This window comes from Oryzias latipes, chromosome 16 (assembly GCF_053564925.1).
Source record: "Oryzias latipes strain Hd-rR chromosome 16, Olatipes_Hd-rR_3.1".
Taxonomy (NCBI): Eukaryota; Metazoa; Chordata; class Actinopteri; order Beloniformes; family Adrianichthyidae; genus Oryzias; species Oryzias latipes.
This window is the reverse complement of record NC_136252.1, coordinates 7,333,158-7,353,854: the sequence shown is the minus strand read 5'-3', so window position 1 is coordinate 7,353,854 and position 20,697 is coordinate 7,333,158. Positions and strand designations below refer to the sequence as shown.

The window sequence follows — 20,697 nt, the reverse complement described above, 5'->3', positions numbered from 1 at the left end:
ATTGTAACCTGCACACAACTGAATTCTGGGTGAAGCCTTTCCAATTCCAACGTTTTCTGTCACCTCTGTGGAAGCTGTTGTTCCCAATCTGACAGTGGGATCGTCGTCCCAAATGCCCAATCCCAGCTAGAAGTCAGTCATTTCACTTCTGATCAAAAAGTACTTTTTCTCAGACTGATGAACAACAAATAGAGATATTCTCTTCCTACAGTTGATGTGCATTACAACTATGTAGTAAAAGCTGATGCATACAAAGCAGCAGCTTAGATTCCTCCTTTAACCACACATCTTTTTGGGGGTTTTGACACAAAGCCTGGAGGCACAAGTGACCCCCCCAGAGAAGACAGGAGCTTTGTTCTCTCCATGACCTCATGGCAGTACAAACCCAGCTCTGATGCAGACGGGACCACACAGCGGTGCAGGAAAGATGAATGCTGGAAACAGTTCTTCTCAACACAAACACACACTGCTGACACCAATGACCAACACAAGCAAATGTTTGAACGACAATTTATTAGATCCAGTAGTTTACATTACAAATCACCTTCCAAATCGCTCAGCTCCAATCATCCTCAACATGGCTGATATTCTGAGCACTGACAGTAAAATGACATAAAACAGAAGAATGTTTTTAAATGTATCAATTTTTTTCTCTATTTTGCTATTTTTTTCAACAAATTTTTATGTATGATCAAGGTCTAGTCAAACCATCTCTAGACCTGGCAAAGTCAATTGTTTTTTTTTTTAAAGAAATAATTTATCATTTTGCGATGTTTTCTGTGTTTTAGGTTTTTCGATGTTTAAGTTTTTTTTCTCTTTTTCATCGGTGAAGCAGGTTTCAAAATGCTCAATCTGTGAATCAAACAGAGCGGACATCAGACACCGTTTTCCCGTCTAAACAAGCGTCAGGTTGTGCTCATACAAACCTTAGACGCTGGGAACACCAGCAGGAGTGGTGGACTTCTGAGCGGCCTCTTTAGCCTGGTGGGCTTGAAGCACAGCAACAGCCTCATCCACCTGCAGCACAAATGAAGATGATCATGGATTTTCTACATGAAACATTCATGGCAAACAGATCGGTATGAGAAGGTTGCAGAATGTTTCTTAATCAAACGTCACTGGCCTTGGAGCGCAGGGACTCTGGAGACTCCAGCATGTGGAGCAGCTCAGAGTTGTCGATCTCCAGAAGCATACCGGTGATCTTGCCTGCCAGGCTGGGGTGCATGTTCTGAATCAGGGGGAACAGGCGCTCACCTGCACAGAAAGATGACAAAACATTAAATAAGAGTTCATATGAATACATTATATGGGTGGTAACTATGTAATACGGGTGCGGCTTCCCCGAAGTGATGCTCTGTCACGTTTACAAAACATTAAGAGGATGATGACTAACCCAGCATCTGCTTTTGTTCTTGGGGGGGAGCAGCAGCCAGCATAGAGGCCGTCAGGGGCTCCTGGCCTTGGACATGGACTGCAGGCTAAAGGACAAGAATAATTCAACGTGAGTCACCTTCAATCACCTCCATGTCTTTCTTGATTCACTTAAAGCTAAAGCTACTATAATCATTTTCTACAGCCTACAACTTAAATGTTCATTTCCTAACTTTCATTTCTTTCCAGATCCATAGTTTTCTATAAGTGTAATGCATTGTGGGTGATGGCGGACAGCTTACCTGTGGCATGGGGACCTGTTGCTGAGAGGCCATATGTTGCTGGGGGTTACGCACCCCAGGAGCATATTTGTATTGGGGCATGGCACGGACTGGGGCGGTTGTGGCTGAAGCAGCAGCAGGGCGCTGGCTGAGCGCCTGGGTGGCTAAGGGGAACATTTTCAAAATAACATTTAACCAAAATGTTGATTTAAGTTGGTAATAAAAGGCAGAGAAGGCCGCTTTGTGACTTACGCATACGCTGAGATGCCATCATGCGCGGGACCTGGGTGTTGGTGGCGGTACTCGCACGGATGGCGTTAAAGGTCTGGGGTCGAGGTGCTGATGGACGCATGGCATTCTGTATGTTTTGGAAATCTGAAAATACAGAAATGAGAGAGGTTATGGTAAATATTCTTGGAAAAGTTTGCAGTCACACACACAAAAATCTGATCAACTAATGAGAAGCCACTTACGCTGAGGACGCACTCCCTGTGTGGCCCAGCGTGGGCTGGGACGAAGCTGAGCCAGCTGGTTGGCAGAGTAATACGCTGCACGGTTCTGGGCCTGTGACAAACGAGATCATCCGAAGGTTTTACATGATGCAGTTGCAGGAGAAGAGGTTTAATCATGTAATGAGCTAAATGTAAAGGCAGTAGTAGTGTTTCTGGGTGGAGTCAGGGCTTACCTGAGGGATGGCAGCCATGAAATACCCGGAAGGCGGAGCAGGCTGGTAGGGGTTGAGGACCGGGTTGGGCACAGCCCGGACAGTAGCCATCCTCTGCATATACTGGTTGGTGAGGTGAGCTTGACGCTCCTCCTTCCGTTGAGCCAGAGCCACGTACAGCGGCTTTGTAGCCACAATCCGGCCGTTCATCTCAGTTACAGCTTTAGTGGCTTCTTCAGGTGAGGAGAAGCACACAAAGCCAAAGCCTTTACTGCGACCACCTTCCATCATGACCTACGGGACAAAACAAATCCTTAATTTAAGTACAGAACTACATTTTCTGGTTACAGCTTGTCATTTTACTGTGAACAGTTTAATTATTTAGGCTTTTACCTTTGCACTTGTTATGGTTCCAAATGGAGAGAATTCTTTGCGCAGACGCTCATCATCAAGACCATCATCCAAGTTCTTAACGTACAGATTGACACCCTGAAAGAACAAAAAGGTGTTAACTGGGGGGAAAAAAGACCCGTCTCTCATCCAGAATATGCACACCGTGTCATTTTGTTGCATATTAATGTTTGATGAAGACTAAAACCCAGAGTTCCTCATCTCTGTGACAGTATAAACTGAAGTTTGAAGTCAAAACATTCCTCATCCAAATTTACAATAACTAAACAAACCCTAAAGGAGAAATCTTTAATCCGGAATGAACAGAAGTTTAACAAAATGGAGTCAAACCTGATATCTGGTCATGCGATCCTGTTTCATCTGCTCAAATTTGCGCTTCAGCTCATTCTGACGCTCTCCTTTCTTCTGTGCACGGCCAACATAAACCTGCCTTCCATTCAGTTCTTTACCATTCATGTCATCAACAGCCTGCAGAGAGAAACATTCATCCACTGAACCCAAACTGTTCTGTAAAGGTAACTACAAAGTGATGTTATCTAGTGACGACGCATTGCAAAAGTAATCTAACCTTCTGTGCATCCTCATGTCTTTCAAAGCTGACAAAACCAAATCCCTTTGATTTGCCGGTATCATCAGTCATCACCCTGACGCTGAGCGCGGGCCCTTTAAAACACAACAACTAATCAACACATTTAACAGACAAAACTACATTTGTTTTCTGGTTGTTAGTGAAAGTCATGCATGTCAGATCCCCAGCCTCTTACCATAATTGCCAAACAGCTCCTTCAGCTTCTCATCATCCATGTCCTCTCCAAAGTTCTTGATGTAAACATTGGTAAACTCTCGAGCACGCGCCCCAAGCTCTGCTTCCCTCTCTTTGCGTGACTTGAAACGGCCCACAAATCTGTTGCAGAAGAAATAATTTAAGATACATCATACCGTGATAAGAATGGATAAAAGCAAAAGGCAAAATGTGCTTTGAGAGTGAAAAAAAAAGGATAAAATAAATGCAAACAAGATTAATGTAACTGTTTAGGTTGCTGTGATAAAAGCAGTATTTAAGAATTAACAGATCCAAATGAGTTCTGTACAGACAAAATAGTCTTGAGTTGGAGGTCTCTCCTAAGGTCATGTGGCTCTTTAGTCATTTCAAACCTAATTGTTAGGAAACCAAATACACTTAAGAGATTACGTTGTAAACTCCAATTGACAAGGTGCTATTACACACAAAAACAAACCTTATCTAGAAGCAAAATGCTCTTATTAATCACACAGTTAAAACTGAGTTCAAAGAAGCTGAAGAACAGACAGACTTACACTTTTCTGTCATTGAGCAACATGCCATTCATTTTCTCAATGGCACGCTCAGCAGCCTCATGGGTCTCAAAATGCACAAAGCCGTAACCCTTTGAGCCATTTTCATCGCAAACCACCTTGAAATAGGGTAGATTTTAGGATTTGAAAAAAAATAAAAAAGTCACAAACATCATGCCATACAACAAACCAACCTGGTGCAATGTTTAGTCATGCAGAAGTAGTGACAAATAACACAAGTGTAGTGTACCTTGCAAGACAGGATGTTTCCAAAAGCTGAAAATGTGTCGTAAAGGGCTTTGTTATCAATGGATTTGTCCAGGTTCTTGATGAAGATGTTTCCCACTCCACTTTTCCTCAGGGATGGGTCACGTTGGGACCACATGATGCGAAGAGGCCTTCCCTTGATGACATCAAAGTTCATGGTATCCAGGGCTCGCTCAGCTACACGAGAAAAATAAAATAAACACGGAAAAGAGTCACATTTACTCCTTAAAATCTTTGACAGTTATCCACAGAGATCCTATATAAAGTAATTAATAAGGACCACAATATGACAGCCACGTTTTTGACCGCTGCTTCCTGTAACGTGCCTGACTCTCGCTAACGCACGCGGCGTCGACATCAACTCACCGTCAGCGGGCTGCTGGAAGTTCACGTAGGCATAGCCAAGAGAACGGCGGGTGATCATGTCCCTACACACTCTGATGGAGAGGATGGGTCCGGCCGGGCTGAATTTCTCGTACAGCATGGCCTCGGTCACGTCTGGGTGCAGATCCCCGACGTAGAGGGAGGCCATTGGGTAGCTAGGTGCGCTAGGATTCATGGTTGACGTCGATTTTTTTCTTCAGTCGCTCCGGTAAAAAGTTGGATAATCTTAGGGTTTCGTAGCGGCAGTCAAAATACGAGTCGTGTTTTCGATATTTCCTTGATAGAATCAACGAGAATGCGGATAATAAGGGTCTCAGCGGCTAACGTGGGCTACTTGGCTTAATTAGCAAAATGTCGGAGCGTGGCCTTAACGATATGGCTCACGGAATTCACTATTTAGAAATGTCAGCTCGTTCACAGTAAATTGTATGGTCAGACTGTTGTCAAAGTTAGAAAATTTGTCTATCAAATAATAGTATGAAAGACAAACTCCTTTATAATCAACGGTTTAAGGTCAACTGCCCACGCTTCGACAATGATGCTAGTTGCTTATCTTGCTAACGTTCCTCTCGTTCCGTCTTTCGTTCTTTTCGAGGGCAGCGTCTTCTTTAGCTTTTGCTTGGGTTGGCAAATCAAATCCTGCTTCACCGATTTTTTTTTTCTTATAAAAATATGTCTGCGTGTGCTCTCTAGCTTTTGGTTTGTTTCATAATATTAAAATGTGTGCCGAGACTAGCTCCGGAGCACACCCTACGCAGACGGATTACGGGAATGAAAGGAAGAACGGCCAAGGCTGACTGCAGATCCCGTCGAAACCACGGCGCGTTCACGAGAGGCACCTTGACGTCAAAACATCTCGCGAGATTTTAGCTTTAAAAAAAAAAGTACATTAAAATCCTTATTGACGCACTACAAATCTAACTATTTAGATTGTCGAGTTGGTATTTTATTGACGTACACATTAATAATTTTGAACATATGTGATTATTTTCATAATATTTTATTGAAAGTAATAACGAGGCACTTAATGAATTAAAAATAACTCTTTCTTTGAAAGAAACAGGACAAAAGCGGTTAAGACAGTAAAAAAAAGCAGCAATATATGATGCTAAAATTACTATCCAAATATAATGAATGCTATCTTTACATTAAAATGCTCTGGTATTGAAAGGAAAACTTGTCATAATTAAAAAAAAACATCGCTTTGCCTTTACTCTGGAGTTATTTCTATGTGACGGCAGGTGTATCCTATTGTATTGAAATATGTTTATTTAGTATTTCCCTTAAATCTGATCAGTTAATTTACCGATGAAACCAAAACACACCAGCCGGATGTGTGTGTGTGTTTTATTTTAGCACATTTGGTGGTTCTTCATAGAACTTTGTGTTAATCACTGAAATCCCAAATGTTCAACTGTAACTTCTTGGTTTTTCTTGAAGGTTTGACCCTTTATGTGATTTTATAAGGAGCAATGTATTAGTTTGTGTACAAAAGTAGTCCAAAAACCACCTTTAGGGGGACATGAACTCCTTCCTACAAGCACAAAGCCACAGCAATGAAAAATGCTCAGACTTCTTGTAACTTTGTAAACTACCTATAAGTCATGTGAGGACAATAGGAGTTTGAGTGTATTATGAAACCAGTGGATTTCATCACCTCATCTCTCATTCTTGGTTTTCACCGCATTTTTGTTTACTGAATGTGGATAAAAGTCAATCTTTGCTCTTCAGCAACTAGTCCTGGCTGTTGGGGACACACCCAAAGAAAGATGGTGTTTTTTAACACCTAGTATTGTTCACACTTACCAGAAAAAAGTGGTAGAAAGAACAAGACATTTTAATGTAATCTTTCAGAAGCTGCATTCCTCTTTAGATAGTTCGGTTCACCCTGGCACAATTTCTGACACTTCCATATTGCCAGATTTGCATCCTTGAAGGTCAGTTTCATCCATCCTACTTTATGAAGTGGAACTTCACTAAAGTATTCAACTGAAAGGACGACTGAAGCACCAGTAAAGTTGAAAGTTATAACATGTTTTTGTAGCATTTTTGCCATGATGGAGACATATGTAAAGAAAATTAAGATGAAATAGAATGTTTATTTATTCAAATAGTTGTGAATCAGGAGCAGATTATGAAAATGCAGTTTGAAAAGCTTGTCGTTATGAAATAAACTACAATCAGCGGGCCACAAGCTTCCTGCTCTGCTCCATTCTGATGCATCCACTTGTGGACAAATAGATCCATGAACGTCTTTGTTTTCCTCGTCTGAGCTGGAATCTGGATCCAAACTGTACAGCTGGAAAGCTCAGATATTCTTGTTGCACCGCTAATGTTAGCTTGGGTGTGTGAGGGGCTGTAAGCTAGTGGGAGTGTGTGTAAATACAGTCCAGCCCCCATGAGTTGAATTTCTGATGAACTTCTGCTGCTTTGTAGAAAACCGCACACTCTTAATTAAAAGACCACTGAAATATTTTAGAACAGATCAAAAGATGATTGGAGTGGGAGTTTAAAGGGAAATCTTTACTGCATCAATTCAGACCAAAAAAAAAAAAAGTTTATGGATCAACTCTTTAAAAATAAACTTTAGCCGTCTTCTCAATGCCACATCACATCTATAAAAGAACCTTAGAGAAGACTTTTTTTTTTACCAGATTATCCATCAATGACTATTTCACCTGCTTCCCATCACATGTAGCCACTCATGGGTCTCCAAACGCACAAAGCCAGAACCCTTTTCTTTCGTCTAGTTTTGCGAAAAAAATAACCAACTTTTCCAGTCATTTAATAACCAGTAGTTGGCTGGGTCGGCTGAAATGTAGCGATGGTTACATCAGACTACTGCAGTCAGTTTAGATTACTTCTCAGACTTTGAGCAATTTTGACGGCTCAAGTCAAAAATAGAGATGAGCCAACAGACAGATGACACTTGGAAGTTGCACACGAGAAACATGCTCAGTTTGTCTAGTTATTCAAACACAAAACTGAAAGATTTTAGCAAAGTCATTGGACTCTTTTCCACTTGGAAGTCCACTTCAGAAAACATTCCTGAAGAGGATTACAGCATCACAAACAGACAAGAGCAACGTTTTTACTTTATTTTTTATTCCACTTACATGAAAGAAGACATTTCCTCCCAAATAACGGCTATGATTTGGTGTTCGGTATGAAAATGCCAAAGACAAACAAAGCTAACCCGCCCACAAAAAAAACCTCTTTGCTTCTTCAAAATCAAATCCTTACCGAAGCTCTAAGGAAAACATGGATATAAAAAGAGGAAAAACAAAATGCAGAAAACCGTTGGAGTAAGCAGCAAACTACGATGGATGTTTTTTAATGAGGCGTTTATACAAAACAGCAACAATATGGGGTTGTGTGCTCTTTGTTCTTCAAATATTCCATACCTCAAAATAGATACATAGAAATACAAAAGCAACCCCTCCCTCCAGAAATAAAACACAAAGAAGAAGCAGGTTGAACAGCTAACAGTAAATGGAATGCAACCTTTCTAAGATTTGCCCTTCATTTCCAGCAGAACACCACCACCACCGTATTGACCTGGGGCGCCATTCTGTTTGGTTGAGGAGCACGCCGTTTCTGAGAGAATTCAATGCCTCCTCAAAAAGCGGTTTACCTAAACAGTGCTGTTCGTTAGTCGAGTATAAATCAGATCTAAATGACTTATCCTTAAAAATCTCAACTTGCTACATGCTTCATGAGTGGAAAAACTGTTCACCCAGCACCTTATTAATGTAACACCATTAGAACTTAATATTCAGAAACAGATTAACAGCCAAGCATCCGTGCATTCATGTGAACCCGTCCTGCTACACCCAGTAGAAACCTCCCCCCTCTACCCCTCCCACTGCTCCCAGTTCCTACAGAAGACTAAACTGAAAGGGGGGAGAAAGCTGCTCCCCTTGATAGAAAAAACAGACAGTCTGATGTCAAAAATGAAGTGGTCGAAGTGAAGATGATCGTGGTGAAGATGACCTGAGATGGCAGGCAGACAGGAATGACAACAACGGTCTGGCTCAATCTCTGGCCTCTTCTGCGTCGTCTCCTTCAGTCTGGTTATCAGATGTCCACAGCTGAAAGACAAGTGAAAGCATGAAGCTCAGATGGAGAAGAACACAAATATCCAGGCTAAAGAAACTGACGACTAAGAAATCCCTCTGCAATATATTCTGAGTGTAATCTTGCCTGACATTTCTGGTACTGACCATGTGCAGTAGATAACAGAATTCTGTTCACATCTACTTCATGAAGAAACTGTTTCTAGCATTTCTGCTACTGACCATGTGCAACAGATGTGAACCGAATTCTGAAATGATCTCTCATCTACTGCATGTATAGCGTGTGCAAACGTACCGTCAAGTTGTCTCTCAAAAGCTGCATAATTAGTGTGCTGTCTTTGTACGATTCTTCACTCAGAGTGTCCAGCTCTGCAATGGCGTCATCAAAAGCCTAAAAGTTTGAAAAGACATTTGTATCAATTAAAAAAAAGGCTTTTTTGCTTCACTCTGTTTAAGTGTCGTCACCACCCTGCATCCAAGTTACCAGTATGGATTAACATTCTTTTGACCGGAGAACTCTTTGCAAAAAGGCTGCAGACTCACCTGTTTGGCCAGCTGGCAAGCTTCTTCCGGTGAGTTCAGGATCTCGTAAAAGAAGACGGAATAGTTGAGGGCGAGACCGAGCCTGATGGGGTGAGTGGGCTGCATCTCCATTTTGCTGATTTCAAAGGCCTCTTTGTAAGCCGCCTGCGAATCTCCGATAATTCCTGAGAATGTAAAAGAAGAGGGTTAGAAGAACTCTGAATGTTGACAAAAGGTAGCAGGGCATCTCCAATGAATTGTTGTTTTTAAGGGCAGAGGCAACGTGTCCATTAGTCCAGACTGGAGCTGGCAACTGAACAACCGGGATTCTGACTAAGGAACACAAAGGACCACCTCTAAAGGCACCGTGCCCCCACCCTGGACTTCACGTAGGAAAAGCTAAGAAGATGAAGTAACAATGACTAAAATGACTGTTTTCTTTGTAACAGAGGAATTACTGAAACATGAAGAGTCGGATTTGCAGATGTTTGATCCACAAACAGATTCAAACTCAAGGCAACCTCTAATCTGATACGAAGGACAAATACAAATTATCCCACACTTGATTCAAGTTGTCAAGAACATTGGGGGGGGGGGGTGTTGCTGGCTAAAAATCTAGATTATTTCTCAACTAACTGCTCATTGAACTACTGTTATTTCTTGCATTCTCGAATTCTACACAGACTGACGATACGGTTTGTGTTCAGTCATTATTAGTACAATCTTGAAAATGAAAGGCTGATAACTTTCAACAATTAGATCTTCCAGTAAAAACTAACAGAAATTCTTAAATGTTAAAAAGGACAGACTTTATACCACTGGCTTCAGGAAATTGTTTTTGTGATTACAAACATGAATTCTTTAATATACGAGTGTAAAGACCTCAGCTCCAAAGGAAAATCAGCTGCTTCTGGGCTTCTGTTAGCCTCTTACCATCTCTGAAATCCCAAACCATTTTTAGCAGATGAAAGGGGGGCCTGGCTGGGTAATCATCTCATTTTCAGATTCTGTCTTTTTGATATCAAGATGAACAGAAACAGGAAAACTGAGCTTATTTGAAACATCTCAAAGTAAGGGAAGTACCTTTCTTGTCCTCCTTGGAGGCCACTTCAGCCAGGTAGCGGTAGTAATCCCCTTTCATTTTCAAATAAAAGACTTTGCTCTCTGCTGTAGAAGCTTTAGGAATGAGGAACTTGTCCAACAATCCCTGTGGTTACAAGAGAAAAACAGAACAGAGTTGCATTAATGACATGTATTTTCATGTGCTACAACAAACGCCAGCCACATTCACTGCAGGGGCGGAGCTTATGTCCAACTGGTAATCAGCATTTCAAGGCGCGGTTTCTTTGTAGGTCTGAGCAGTGTAGCTGTTGATTTCCAGCTGCCGCTGGGCTTCAGCCCAACAGTTTGGCTGAGCTCCTTCACAGATGCTTCAGGGACCACTGAAGGGGAGTGGGTCTGTGTGGACAGCATGGGGGAGGAGGTGGGGACAGTAGAGTAAGGATGGATGAGAGGATCATGAAGGGGTGATGGGACCGAGCGTAGAACATCAGACTGTTGACCTCTAACGAGGAAGTAGGGCACTGGGGTCATTACAACACTTCATAGCGTCTGTCGTCTGAACAGTAGCTGAAAGACGAGCCTGGATCTGAGCGAGGTAACTGCAAAGAGTTTGATGTTTTAGGAGTTTCCATGACTCTAATGTGTGGATGCTCTCTGTAGAACAAAAGTGGTGGAACAAAACCTCCACTGATGCATCAATGCTCAATTTTAAGTGAATTATTGATTTCTGTGACTTAACTCTGTTATCATGAGGTTTCCATGCCAACGAGCAGCCACGACCGGGTTAAACATCAGGCAGTTTAAAGATTTCTTGACTGTAAAACAAAACCCTGTTTGTTTGTTTTTTAAATAAAATGAACAAAAGGATTTTGAACTGCTCGCATTTGCTGAATGCTCCTAAACTGCTGTGATGGATGTGACCGGGGAAGCCCGCTGGGATCTGAATCTAGAACTGGGCCACTGGCAAGGGCACAGCTAAAAAGGAGACTACAACCAATGCAATATACAGAACTAATGAAGGGGGCTGTTGGATTCCAGTTTGACCGCATAAACTTTAAAGCTACAGAGAACTACACTGGGTTAAAACTGTCGGTAAGGCTAAAATTCTAACAATATTGAGTCAGTGATTCTGTTACAAATCTGAAAAAGCTCTAAAAGACCAGTCTCTGATCTGAATTGCCTCCCCCCACTAAAATATCTGGCTGAAATGTCAAAACATTGTTTCTGAATCTATCTGGAAAGACTGCCTCCATTCACGCCAAAGCACCACTGCAGTAAAAAGTTCATGCCTGCAAGGACAGAAACAAAGCACCCCACACCACAGTCAGTCACTGAGGAGAATGAAAGAATGCGATTGTGTTTATACTCGTTTCCATTCTTAACTGGATATTTCTGACAGCATCTTTTCAGGAGAAATACAAACCCATAATTTGTACTGATTGAAATTAAAAACAAGTTATTTTTCAGCAGATTTACCCTTTAATATTTATCTGGTCGCTTCACAACCACTTGTATTGTTGGCTGAAGTGGAGATCAGTTATGCAGAGAGCTTGATGCTCATTATAGGATTAATACTTTGAGTCATCAGACGATGTATAATACTCTAAGTGTGAACAACCCCATAGCTGAACTGATTATCTATGAATAGGAATGTCATATGCTGCAATCATAAAGAAAAATCAATGATTAAACTACTAAAAAAGAAACTGATTTACATTATAACTTTAAACGTCACTTTTAAAATAAGTTATACAATTTTGTCTCTGTTGGAGGAGTACAGATAACATTTAAGGAGTCTCTAGTTTAAAGTCATTTCTGCAGGGTTACTAAATCACCTACAAGCACCAATACTTAAGCACATTTTAAAACATCTAAATAAATCACTAAAATGTATTGGAACTTTTTATGATTGTAATCTTTTCTAGTTAAAACCTCAAAGTCAACCAAAAATCTACAAAGTTCTCCTTTGTGTATAACTTAAAGAATGGCTCTTTGGGGTAGAGGCACTTTCTGGCATCTTACCTGCAGACGTTAGCAAAGCCATTATGAAAAGTCATTTATTACTAAATCAGATGACCAGGTACTTTGTGGGATGTAGTGCAAGGCACTGAGGCTTTCCATCTTAACTAGATTGACTGAAAGTAGAAATACAGAGCCTTTATTTATCAGAAAGTTGTGTTTCCTGTGAGGCATGACTGAGTCACTGCAGCTTAACCAGGTTTATCCACAGGTCACCACTCATTCCTAAAATGCAGTTGGGTTATTTGCATCAATGTACAAAACATTTTTTATTCATGCGTGTTTTTCATTTCTACATTTTTGAACAAAAACAGATCAAAAACTTTTCTTTTATGCACTAGACAGAAAATATTTGTTATTGTAATTTAACCTGCATACCTATGACTTAACATGGAGGGGAAAAAGTACTTTAGGAATGTGGGGAAAAAAAAGTTGCGAAAAATAAAACAATGAAATTAAAACAGAAAACTCTCACCAGAACATCATTGCAGATGTCTTTGAGTTCTTGCTCAATCTTCTCCCGGTACTCCTGGGCCATGGCCTTCTTTCTATCACTGCCTTCAGCTTTCTGCTCGATGCTGGAAACCACACGCCAGGACGAGCGACGGGCACCAACCACGTTCTTGTAAGCCACTGACAGCAAGTTGCGCTCCTCGTTTGAGAGCTGCTCGCTGTCCTCCGTCACCGTTTTCATGGCAGTGGCCATGTCGTCGTAGCGCTCAGCCTGCTCGGCAAGCTTGGCCTTTTGTACCAGATCTTTCTGAGGTGCCTCACTCATGATGACTGTTTTCTAAAGAATGCGACATGAAAAAGTGGGATGGAAATCAGAGGAGAAAAGTTTGACAAGTTTTGCTACACATTTATCAAAAAAAAAACTACACCTATGCATCATGCAACTAAAATGTGTACACCCAATTATACTTCAGAGCTACAATAAGTGCAAAAGCTAACTAAACACACATAATTAAGTTATTTTTTGCTCTAAAGTATCTAAAATTGGCTCATCTTTGTTTTTATAAGAAATTTTAATTAAACTCAACCAGATGTGATGACAAAAATAACTTCCAGGTGTGGTAACAATTCCTACACAAAAAAAACGTGTTTATGAAAAGCTGGTAAAACGTTAAAAGTGTTTAAATAGAATTTGAATTCCTCTTGAGATGCATGGGCGTGTTAGTTCTAACATGTTTCAGACAGTCAGTGTGCAGTGCAGCAGTCATACCTGAGCTAGCATAGCATGCTAACCTCCGCACGAGCGTGCCCCTCTTCTCACTCTCACCACACCCATCCGTCTACCTGCGGCTCGCCTTAATTTAGCGGAAACTGAACGAAAACACCCATTTGGACGCAACAAAAAGATACTTCTGACAGAACAGCCTTTAAAATAACTCGAAAGTGCTACTTATGGAGGTGCGCTTCGATGAAAAAATGTCGAAAAAGCGACAGCTATTAAGCTAGGCCCTCAGGACTAGTTTTCATTATGGCGCCAACTATTTCCTGAAATAGGAGTCCAGACAGTTTTTGAAAAAACAGCTAGAAGTTATTCTGTTTTTTTCTGAAACTTTTGCCATTCTGTTCTAATGTAAGCGCGCTTACGTAACGCCACACCCTGAAAATGGGGTGCACCGTTTGACTTGGCAAGCGGCCCTTTTGGTTTTGAGGATTTCAATTTTCCTCAGTTTATGCATTACAAGTTAAAACGCCAATTAACTAACGTGTCAAATCACTTCACAACTGCGCTACGTTTCCACGAAAGAGCATTTACAGTATTTTGACGGTAATCTCAGTTGCAGCAGTCTTAATGGGACCAAACGCTACGTTTGTGATTTTCCTCTGTACTCAGACTCAACAAACATAAAAGCGGTTCAACTGACTTAAAGGTAGTAGCTAGTCGTGCTGGGGCTTCTCTTTACGACAGTGGCACGCCTTCATCTTACAATCAGCCCGGTTTTCTTTCAAACCAGCCATTAGACACATCCCAAACGGTTATGTTAGCCAAGCTAGCCATTGTTCTTTAGTTTGCCTGAATCGCTACACGGAACTCCACCGGGAAGTTGAAACTATCAAGCTTTTTTAATAGAAACTCGGAATATGAATCACACGATTATATAAAATAATAGCTAAAAAGTTTTGTTTGAAATCTATAAATCTTATCCTACCTGGGTGCTGACAGATGTCGGCGTACCAAGGTGCAGCTGATTCTTTGAGCCCGTGGAAGTGAAGGCAGTGCACGGGTTTTCCTTCCAATCACACCGGACCAAGACACGGCCCGAGCTTGGGAGTACTGACGTCACGGGTTACCGTAGCAACCAAACGCAAAGAACTCTGGGAACGGCAGTTTACGTGAACTTTACTTGTCTTTAAAATTACCAATCTGCCTTTTAACTCTTATGTCAAATATACATGTATATTGCAGGTTATATTGTAAAATAAAAAAATAAATAAATAAAAAAGGTTCACCGGGCTGCGTTAAGTAAACAAACATTACAGTCATGGCATTTTTTCAGATTAACCTTGATTTTAAGGGGTTATTGATAAACTGAAAAATAAGCATGAACGATTTATAAAAATAAACTTCCCAGTCATAGCCATGACCTGTCTCCTACCAGCATCAGAAATGGCTGCAATGGAGTATTTGGTGAAGATGCTGAGGGCATCACAAACTGGAACACAGACGGTTCATCTTGCCTAATAGAAAGCACTATTTCTGCATTCTGGTTAGTTTCCAGAGGGAGAGAGTGGAGCTATTTTTGCCTGGTCACATGTTTCCCCCTGGGCAAAGATTTCTAGCTTGTAACCTAATTAGGGACAGATCAGAGTGTTGGCTGTAAAAATGTAGGCAGGAAAAAGACAAGAATGTGATCTGTCAAACGGTAATTCAAAATGTGTGAAAATCCCAACAATTTCCATGCAAACAAAGGCAGCAAAAATACTTTAAAATATCAAAAAATCCTGTTATAGAAGTTTTTTTTTTCGTTGAACGGACATGAGAGAAGAACAACATGTAGGCCTGACACAAGTCTATTAGGGATGTCCATTTCTGATGATGACAAACCAAGCAAATCCAACACCAGCAATCCCTTTTTCCAAATCATAATTGAAGTATGTGCACAATGATAGAAAAAAGTACACTGAAAAGATATTTTTATTGTGTCATGTTCAATAATATATACCAGAATCCTAAAGCATTGTTTATTTTAATGCTGCTATCACAATTATGCCATCAAATCAAACCAAATAAAATCAAACTTTATTGATATAGGACTTTTTGTGTAGAACATAACACAAAGTGCTTAGTTCCTTTTGTAATCCCTTTTTTATGTGCTTCTGTAAACGTTTCACAAGTTGTAATTGTAGGAGTAGGATTTTATTTGATCTACACAATGACAAAATACCATTCTATTCGATTCTATTCTATTCACATTAGTCACATTCTATCACATTCTATAAGGCAGCTGTCGGCCAAGATCTTCAGGTGGAGCCAGTTTAACAGAGCTGGTCCCAAGAAGCCCATGTCTTCACCCTGTCTACACTTAGATGTCGTAGGTTATTTCCCACAGATTGGCAGTCAAGGTTTGCGGGACAATAGGCCCGATGGCTCTGCCCCAACAAGCTGGAACAGACTGCAAACGCCCAAACTTTCCTCTTTTGTGTCAGCAGAAAATAGTTAGCAAATATTCATGGGAGTAACTAGCAAACTCATATTTGCTGTATATATCCCAAAAATTCATGTTCATTTAAAGTGTAATAAACAGATTTATTTCCAACAAGTATCCTAACCACAAATAAATAAACCCAATCGTCCTTAAAGTTTTGTGCTATGTACAATTTTGTCTCAGTCCCATTTGCACTTTAACATTTTGATGATGTTCTCAGACATTTACAAATTAGATCTTTCCGTAAGTAACCCTAATGCTTCCCAGATTCTTGACTTCTTTCAAATCGGTCATGTGTTGACTTTGACAGTTCAAAGTAAAGTAACATTACTTTATCTTTCATGGCTTTTACTGCTCAACAATGCCCAAAGTGTCCTGTTTCCAACAGTTTGAAGCACGTTTCAAGCTGTAATATGAGAAGTTTATGACACAACTCTTATATTTATTTATATTTCAGCTGCACGGTGGTGCAGTGGTTAGCGCCTCACAGCGAGAAGGCCCCCGGAGGACCTGGAACAGAACACCAACAGGGGACCTTTCTGTGTGGAGTTGGCATGTTCTCACCGTGCATGCGTGTGTTTACTCCAGGGTCTCCGGCTTCCTCCCACCGTCCAAAAACATGCCTCATAGGTCAATTGGTGACTCTAAATTGCCCATAGGTGTGAATGTGAGTGCATGGGTGTGTGATTGTGGCCCTACAACAGACTGGCAACCTGTTCCCTGTCTTCGCCCACGAGAGGCCGGGATAGGCTCCAGCAGCCCAGTGACCCCGAAAGGAAACATATGGTTTAGAAGATAAATGAATGTACTCCTATATTTATTAATGAATACATGGGCATTTAGTTTCTTAAGCACATTTGGGCCTATGAAAATCTCAAAACAGAATTCATATTAGCTCCTGGAATGCAATTCTATGAATGATTCACTTTAATCACAACTTTGCCTTTATTCTAGTAAGCTTTGTAAGACTCTAATCAATGCTGATCACCGATTCTAGTCAGGTTTTTTACAGATAAAGGCCCAAACTATCCAGGATTGGAAAAGCCAACTGCAGAGAGCAAAACAGAGGAAGAAAGCATCTATCCATCTTCTTAACCAGCCATGTCCCTTTCAGGGTTGCAGGGTTGATGGAGCCTGTCCAGGCTACTGATGGGCAAAGGACAGGTCGCCACACACACACACACACACACACACAAACACACACGCACGCACAGACACACACACACCTAAGGAAACTTAGAGTAACCAATGAACCTATGAGACATATCTTTGGACTGCGTGAGGAAGCTGGAGTTACCCACACAGGCATGAGGCGAACATGCAAACTCCACACAGAAAGGTCTCAGCCTGGATTTGAACCAGAGCATTCTCACTGTGGGCGGGGGCTAACCAATGTGAGGAAGAAGCATTCCTCATAAATCAATCTTAGAAGGTTAGTAATGAACAGGAGAAGTGCTGTTCTCAAAAGCTAAACTGATAAATATATTTAACAACAAGATTGTAATTCTGGCATTAATGTCTCTAGGCAATTTTTTGTGTAAAAGATCTAAAAATAAAATTAATACGTTAATAATTTTGTTACCCCCCCCCCACCAATATTTATCAGTCGCATATTTCTGGTAATAAAACATCGAATTTACTCAATGAGCATTAACCAGGCCTTACAAAAAGAAGTCACTAAATGATGTCATGATGTGATCCTTGTCACAGAAAAGTTGAAAGCACAGCAGTCATGAAGGCCATAATGGGTGCCTGCAGTGCCGATGCATTGGCAGTCATAAAGCATAACGCAAAAGTAGGAAAGAGAGAAGACACACTTAAAAACAAGTTCCTGAAATCTTAAGATTATGATAAATGCCACTTACCGGTAGTTAAATAACCTGCCAACTAGCTGCCAGGGAAAGGCTTGAATGCATCTTTCCTCTGTGATTATGCTGAAATAGTGAGGTGTATTAAAAAATAATATATCTATCAATTTCTTGGTTTGGACAGGAGTAAATGAAAGTGTGATGCTATGACATTTGAGGTTTGTAGAAAAAGACAAAATATAAAATGGTGGCTTATTACCTTTGGTGTGTCTTTCTGTTACTTTGCTTATTTTCTGTTTTCAGCAAAACCCAGATCATCTCTGCATTTTAGGAATTAAAACTACTAAGTTTTTAAGTTGTGAGTTGGTCAAATGATTTGGGCAGGGACTTACATTAGGGATAATGGCTGAGAGGTGTCCATTATCAGAAATCAACAGACGATGCAGAAGCCAAAACCGTCTGTCATGAAGCGGTGGACGGTTGCTTTGGCGATGGCCATTATCCCACTTTTACCATGGTCACTTACAAAATAAAATTTGATTTCCCCTCTATTTTTAATACTTTATTCTTGTTATTTTTTTTTGGTTTAAATCCTTTTTTCACAAAAAGTGGACTGTTTGATATGTAGTACGGCGCTTTGTCACGGTAACAATTGAGCCGGCACAGACCTCGTCATCAGTTCAGAGTGAAAGTACCCCTATTAGTGCTTGTTTTTTTCCAGATGATGAAGCAAAAGTTTGTTTTAAAGAAGCCAGTGCAGTGATATAGAACATTTAAGCATTTAACTTCTTTTTTAGATGTACATTATCTTTGTCCATTGTCACTATAAGGGAAAAACATGGGTCACAGGAGAAAATGACAATAACATCTCCATTCACTGCCTTCATAAACATGGTCTTTGGTTTTCCTCTTGCCTGGCAGCTCTAGACTCTGCATCCTTCTTATAATCATTGCCTTCCCTGTATTCATGTCCAAACAATCTCAGTCTGGCCTCTCTGACTTTATCTCTAAAGCCGTCCCTCTGATGTCCTCATCCCTGATCCATCCTGGTCACTCCCAAAGAGAACCTCAGCATCTCTGCTACCTCCAGCTCTGCTTCCTGTCTTTTCCTCAGTGCCGCTGCCTCTAGGCAGAACAACACAGCTGGTCTCACCACAGTTTTCTACACCTTTCCTTTCATTTGAGCTGAAACTCTTCTATCACACATCCCACTTGACCCTTTCCTCCACTCATTCCAACCTGCCTAGACTCACTTATTCACTTCTTTTCCACACTCTCCATTACTCTGGACTGTTGACCATAGATACTTCCAATCCTCCACCTTCTTTATCTCTTCTCCCTGTAACAAGTCCTCCCTCTCATTCACACAGATGTTCTCTGTTTTGCTGCAGCTCACCTTCATTCTTCTTCTTTCTAGGGCAAACATCCACCTCTCTAGCTTCTCCTCCACCCGCTCCCTGCTCTCACTACAAATCACAATGTCATCTGCAAACATCATAGTCCATGTTGATTCCTATCTAACCTCATCTGTCAGCCTGTCTGTCCCCATTGCAAACGGACTAATAGCTGATCCCCCGATGTAACCCCCCCTCCACCCTGAATTCCTCTGTTACCCCTCACCACTGTCTTGGAGATTTAAAAAAGGAATTCACTCCCAACAGGCTCAGTAAATTTCACTCATTGAAAGTGAGAGGGCAGGTGAAGCTAGCTTGGTTGATGATTGCTAGGAGGTAGATGAACAACTGAGAGAGGGTGTGACAGGAATCCTGGGAATGCAGGAATAAATTAGCACTCCAGATACCACAAGAGTCTGCGAGTGAAAGCAAAGTCTGGAAAACCTAACAGCTGCATCTCCAACTGACACAAACAGTCTCATAATTGGTTAGGAGGAGAAAAGGGGAAAATGCTGCTCTGTATCTCTGAAGCTAAGAGCCTTTTGCTGGGGTCCATTTAAAGAGCTTCTGATGTGACTTGAAACCTGTAATCTCAGAGATTCAGGGTTAGAGTTAGCTCTCAACAATTAAGTTTCTGAACTGATTGGTTCAGTTGTCAGAATACTCCAGGATCCCCACAGTTTCTTTCTTAGCTACTTTATTAATCACTCTGTCTGGTTTATCCTATTATGGCAGATATTATTTAAATCTGGACTTAGGCGAACATGAACTTAATGAACATTTGAAACCGTTTTTTCCTTCAGTTTTTAAAATTAGCAATAAAGAAGCTTCTGTGTTGCTAACGTTTTTCATTAGTCTTTTGAGTTCCTCTATAATTTCTAGTAATCTAAATCAAAGCTTTTCTTATTAAACTTAACTTCCCAAACTCTTTTTTGGTGTCGGGGTCAAACAATTGTAGATTTTCTTTTCAGAAACGTAGTTCTTTACTTGTTTTCTTGTGTTCTCTTTTGTCTGTCTGTCCTTTGTACTGCTCATCGTCTTTTGAGCGTTCTTTTCGAGTTTGACTCAGTTTGAGATACAGTTTTCAAGAGTGAATTTTTTTTCCATTTTCTTTTCTTTCCATTTATAAATGAAATAAATTAGGAGTTGGACAGTTTTTCCACTTTGCATGGCTCTCTTTGAGCCAGGACCTCCTTAAACTGGTGGAGCGATTCCGTCCCCTTTGGCTGAAACCGACACAAACGGCAGCTTCATCCAACCCCGTTCCTCGTGAGCTACTGCCCCGCGTCCCTTGTTTTGCAGCTTCAGTAATTGCTTATTAGTTGGATTGAGTGAACCCAGTTTCTGACTGTCTGAACACACCTGATCCAGGTGACCAGGAATTACTGAAGCAGCGTTGGCTGCAAATCAAGCAGGGCAGACGCGTATAAGGAACAAGGTTGGTGACCACTGAGAACCAAAAGGTTTA

The 20,697-nt window shown here is 40.9% G+C and overlaps 2 protein-coding genes across 3 annotated transcripts; both read right to left on the bottom strand.

Moving 5' to 3' along the window:
* Positions 1–496: 496 nt before the first annotated feature.
* pabpc1a (poly(A) binding protein, cytoplasmic 1a) lies at positions 497–5,540 on the bottom strand. Its single transcript, XM_011484882.4, has 15 exons — positions 4,675–5,540; positions 4,292–4,485; positions 4,045–4,160; positions 3,492–3,631; positions 3,296–3,390; positions 3,058–3,195; positions 2,710–2,805; positions 2,338–2,610; positions 2,126–2,216; positions 1,905–2,027; positions 1,674–1,816; positions 1,394–1,478; positions 1,124–1,254; positions 927–1,017; positions 497–852 (listed from the first exon to the last, which is right to left on the bottom strand). Exons 1-14 carry the CDS (start codon positions 4,865–4,867, stop codon positions 928–930), a joined length of 1,908 nt encoding a protein of 635 aa, XP_011483184.1. The 5' UTR covers positions 4,868–5,540; the 3' UTR covers positions 497–852; position 927.
* Positions 5,541–7,776: 2,236 nt separating this feature from the next.
* LOC101163516 (14-3-3 protein zeta) lies at positions 7,777–15,052 on the bottom strand. 2 transcript variants are annotated; one of them, XM_004077616.3, is made up of 7 exons: positions 14,978–15,052; positions 14,531–14,696; positions 12,847–13,161; positions 10,374–10,497; positions 9,312–9,475; positions 9,064–9,159; positions 7,777–8,783 (listed from the first exon to the last, which is right to left on the bottom strand). In XM_004077616.3, the coding sequence occupies exons 3-7, from the start codon at positions 13,147–13,149 to the stop codon at positions 8,727–8,729; spliced, it is 744 nt and encodes a 247-aa protein (XP_004077664.1). In that variant the 5' UTR covers positions 13,150–13,161; positions 14,531–14,696; positions 14,978–15,052; the 3' UTR covers positions 7,777–8,726. The 2 variants fall into 2 exon arrangements, with proteins under 2 accessions (XP_004077664.1, XP_078789960.1); XM_078933834.1 differs by lacking the exon at positions 14,978–15,052 and having other exon boundaries at positions 13,594–14,590.
* Positions 15,053–20,697: the final 5,645 nt, after the last annotated feature.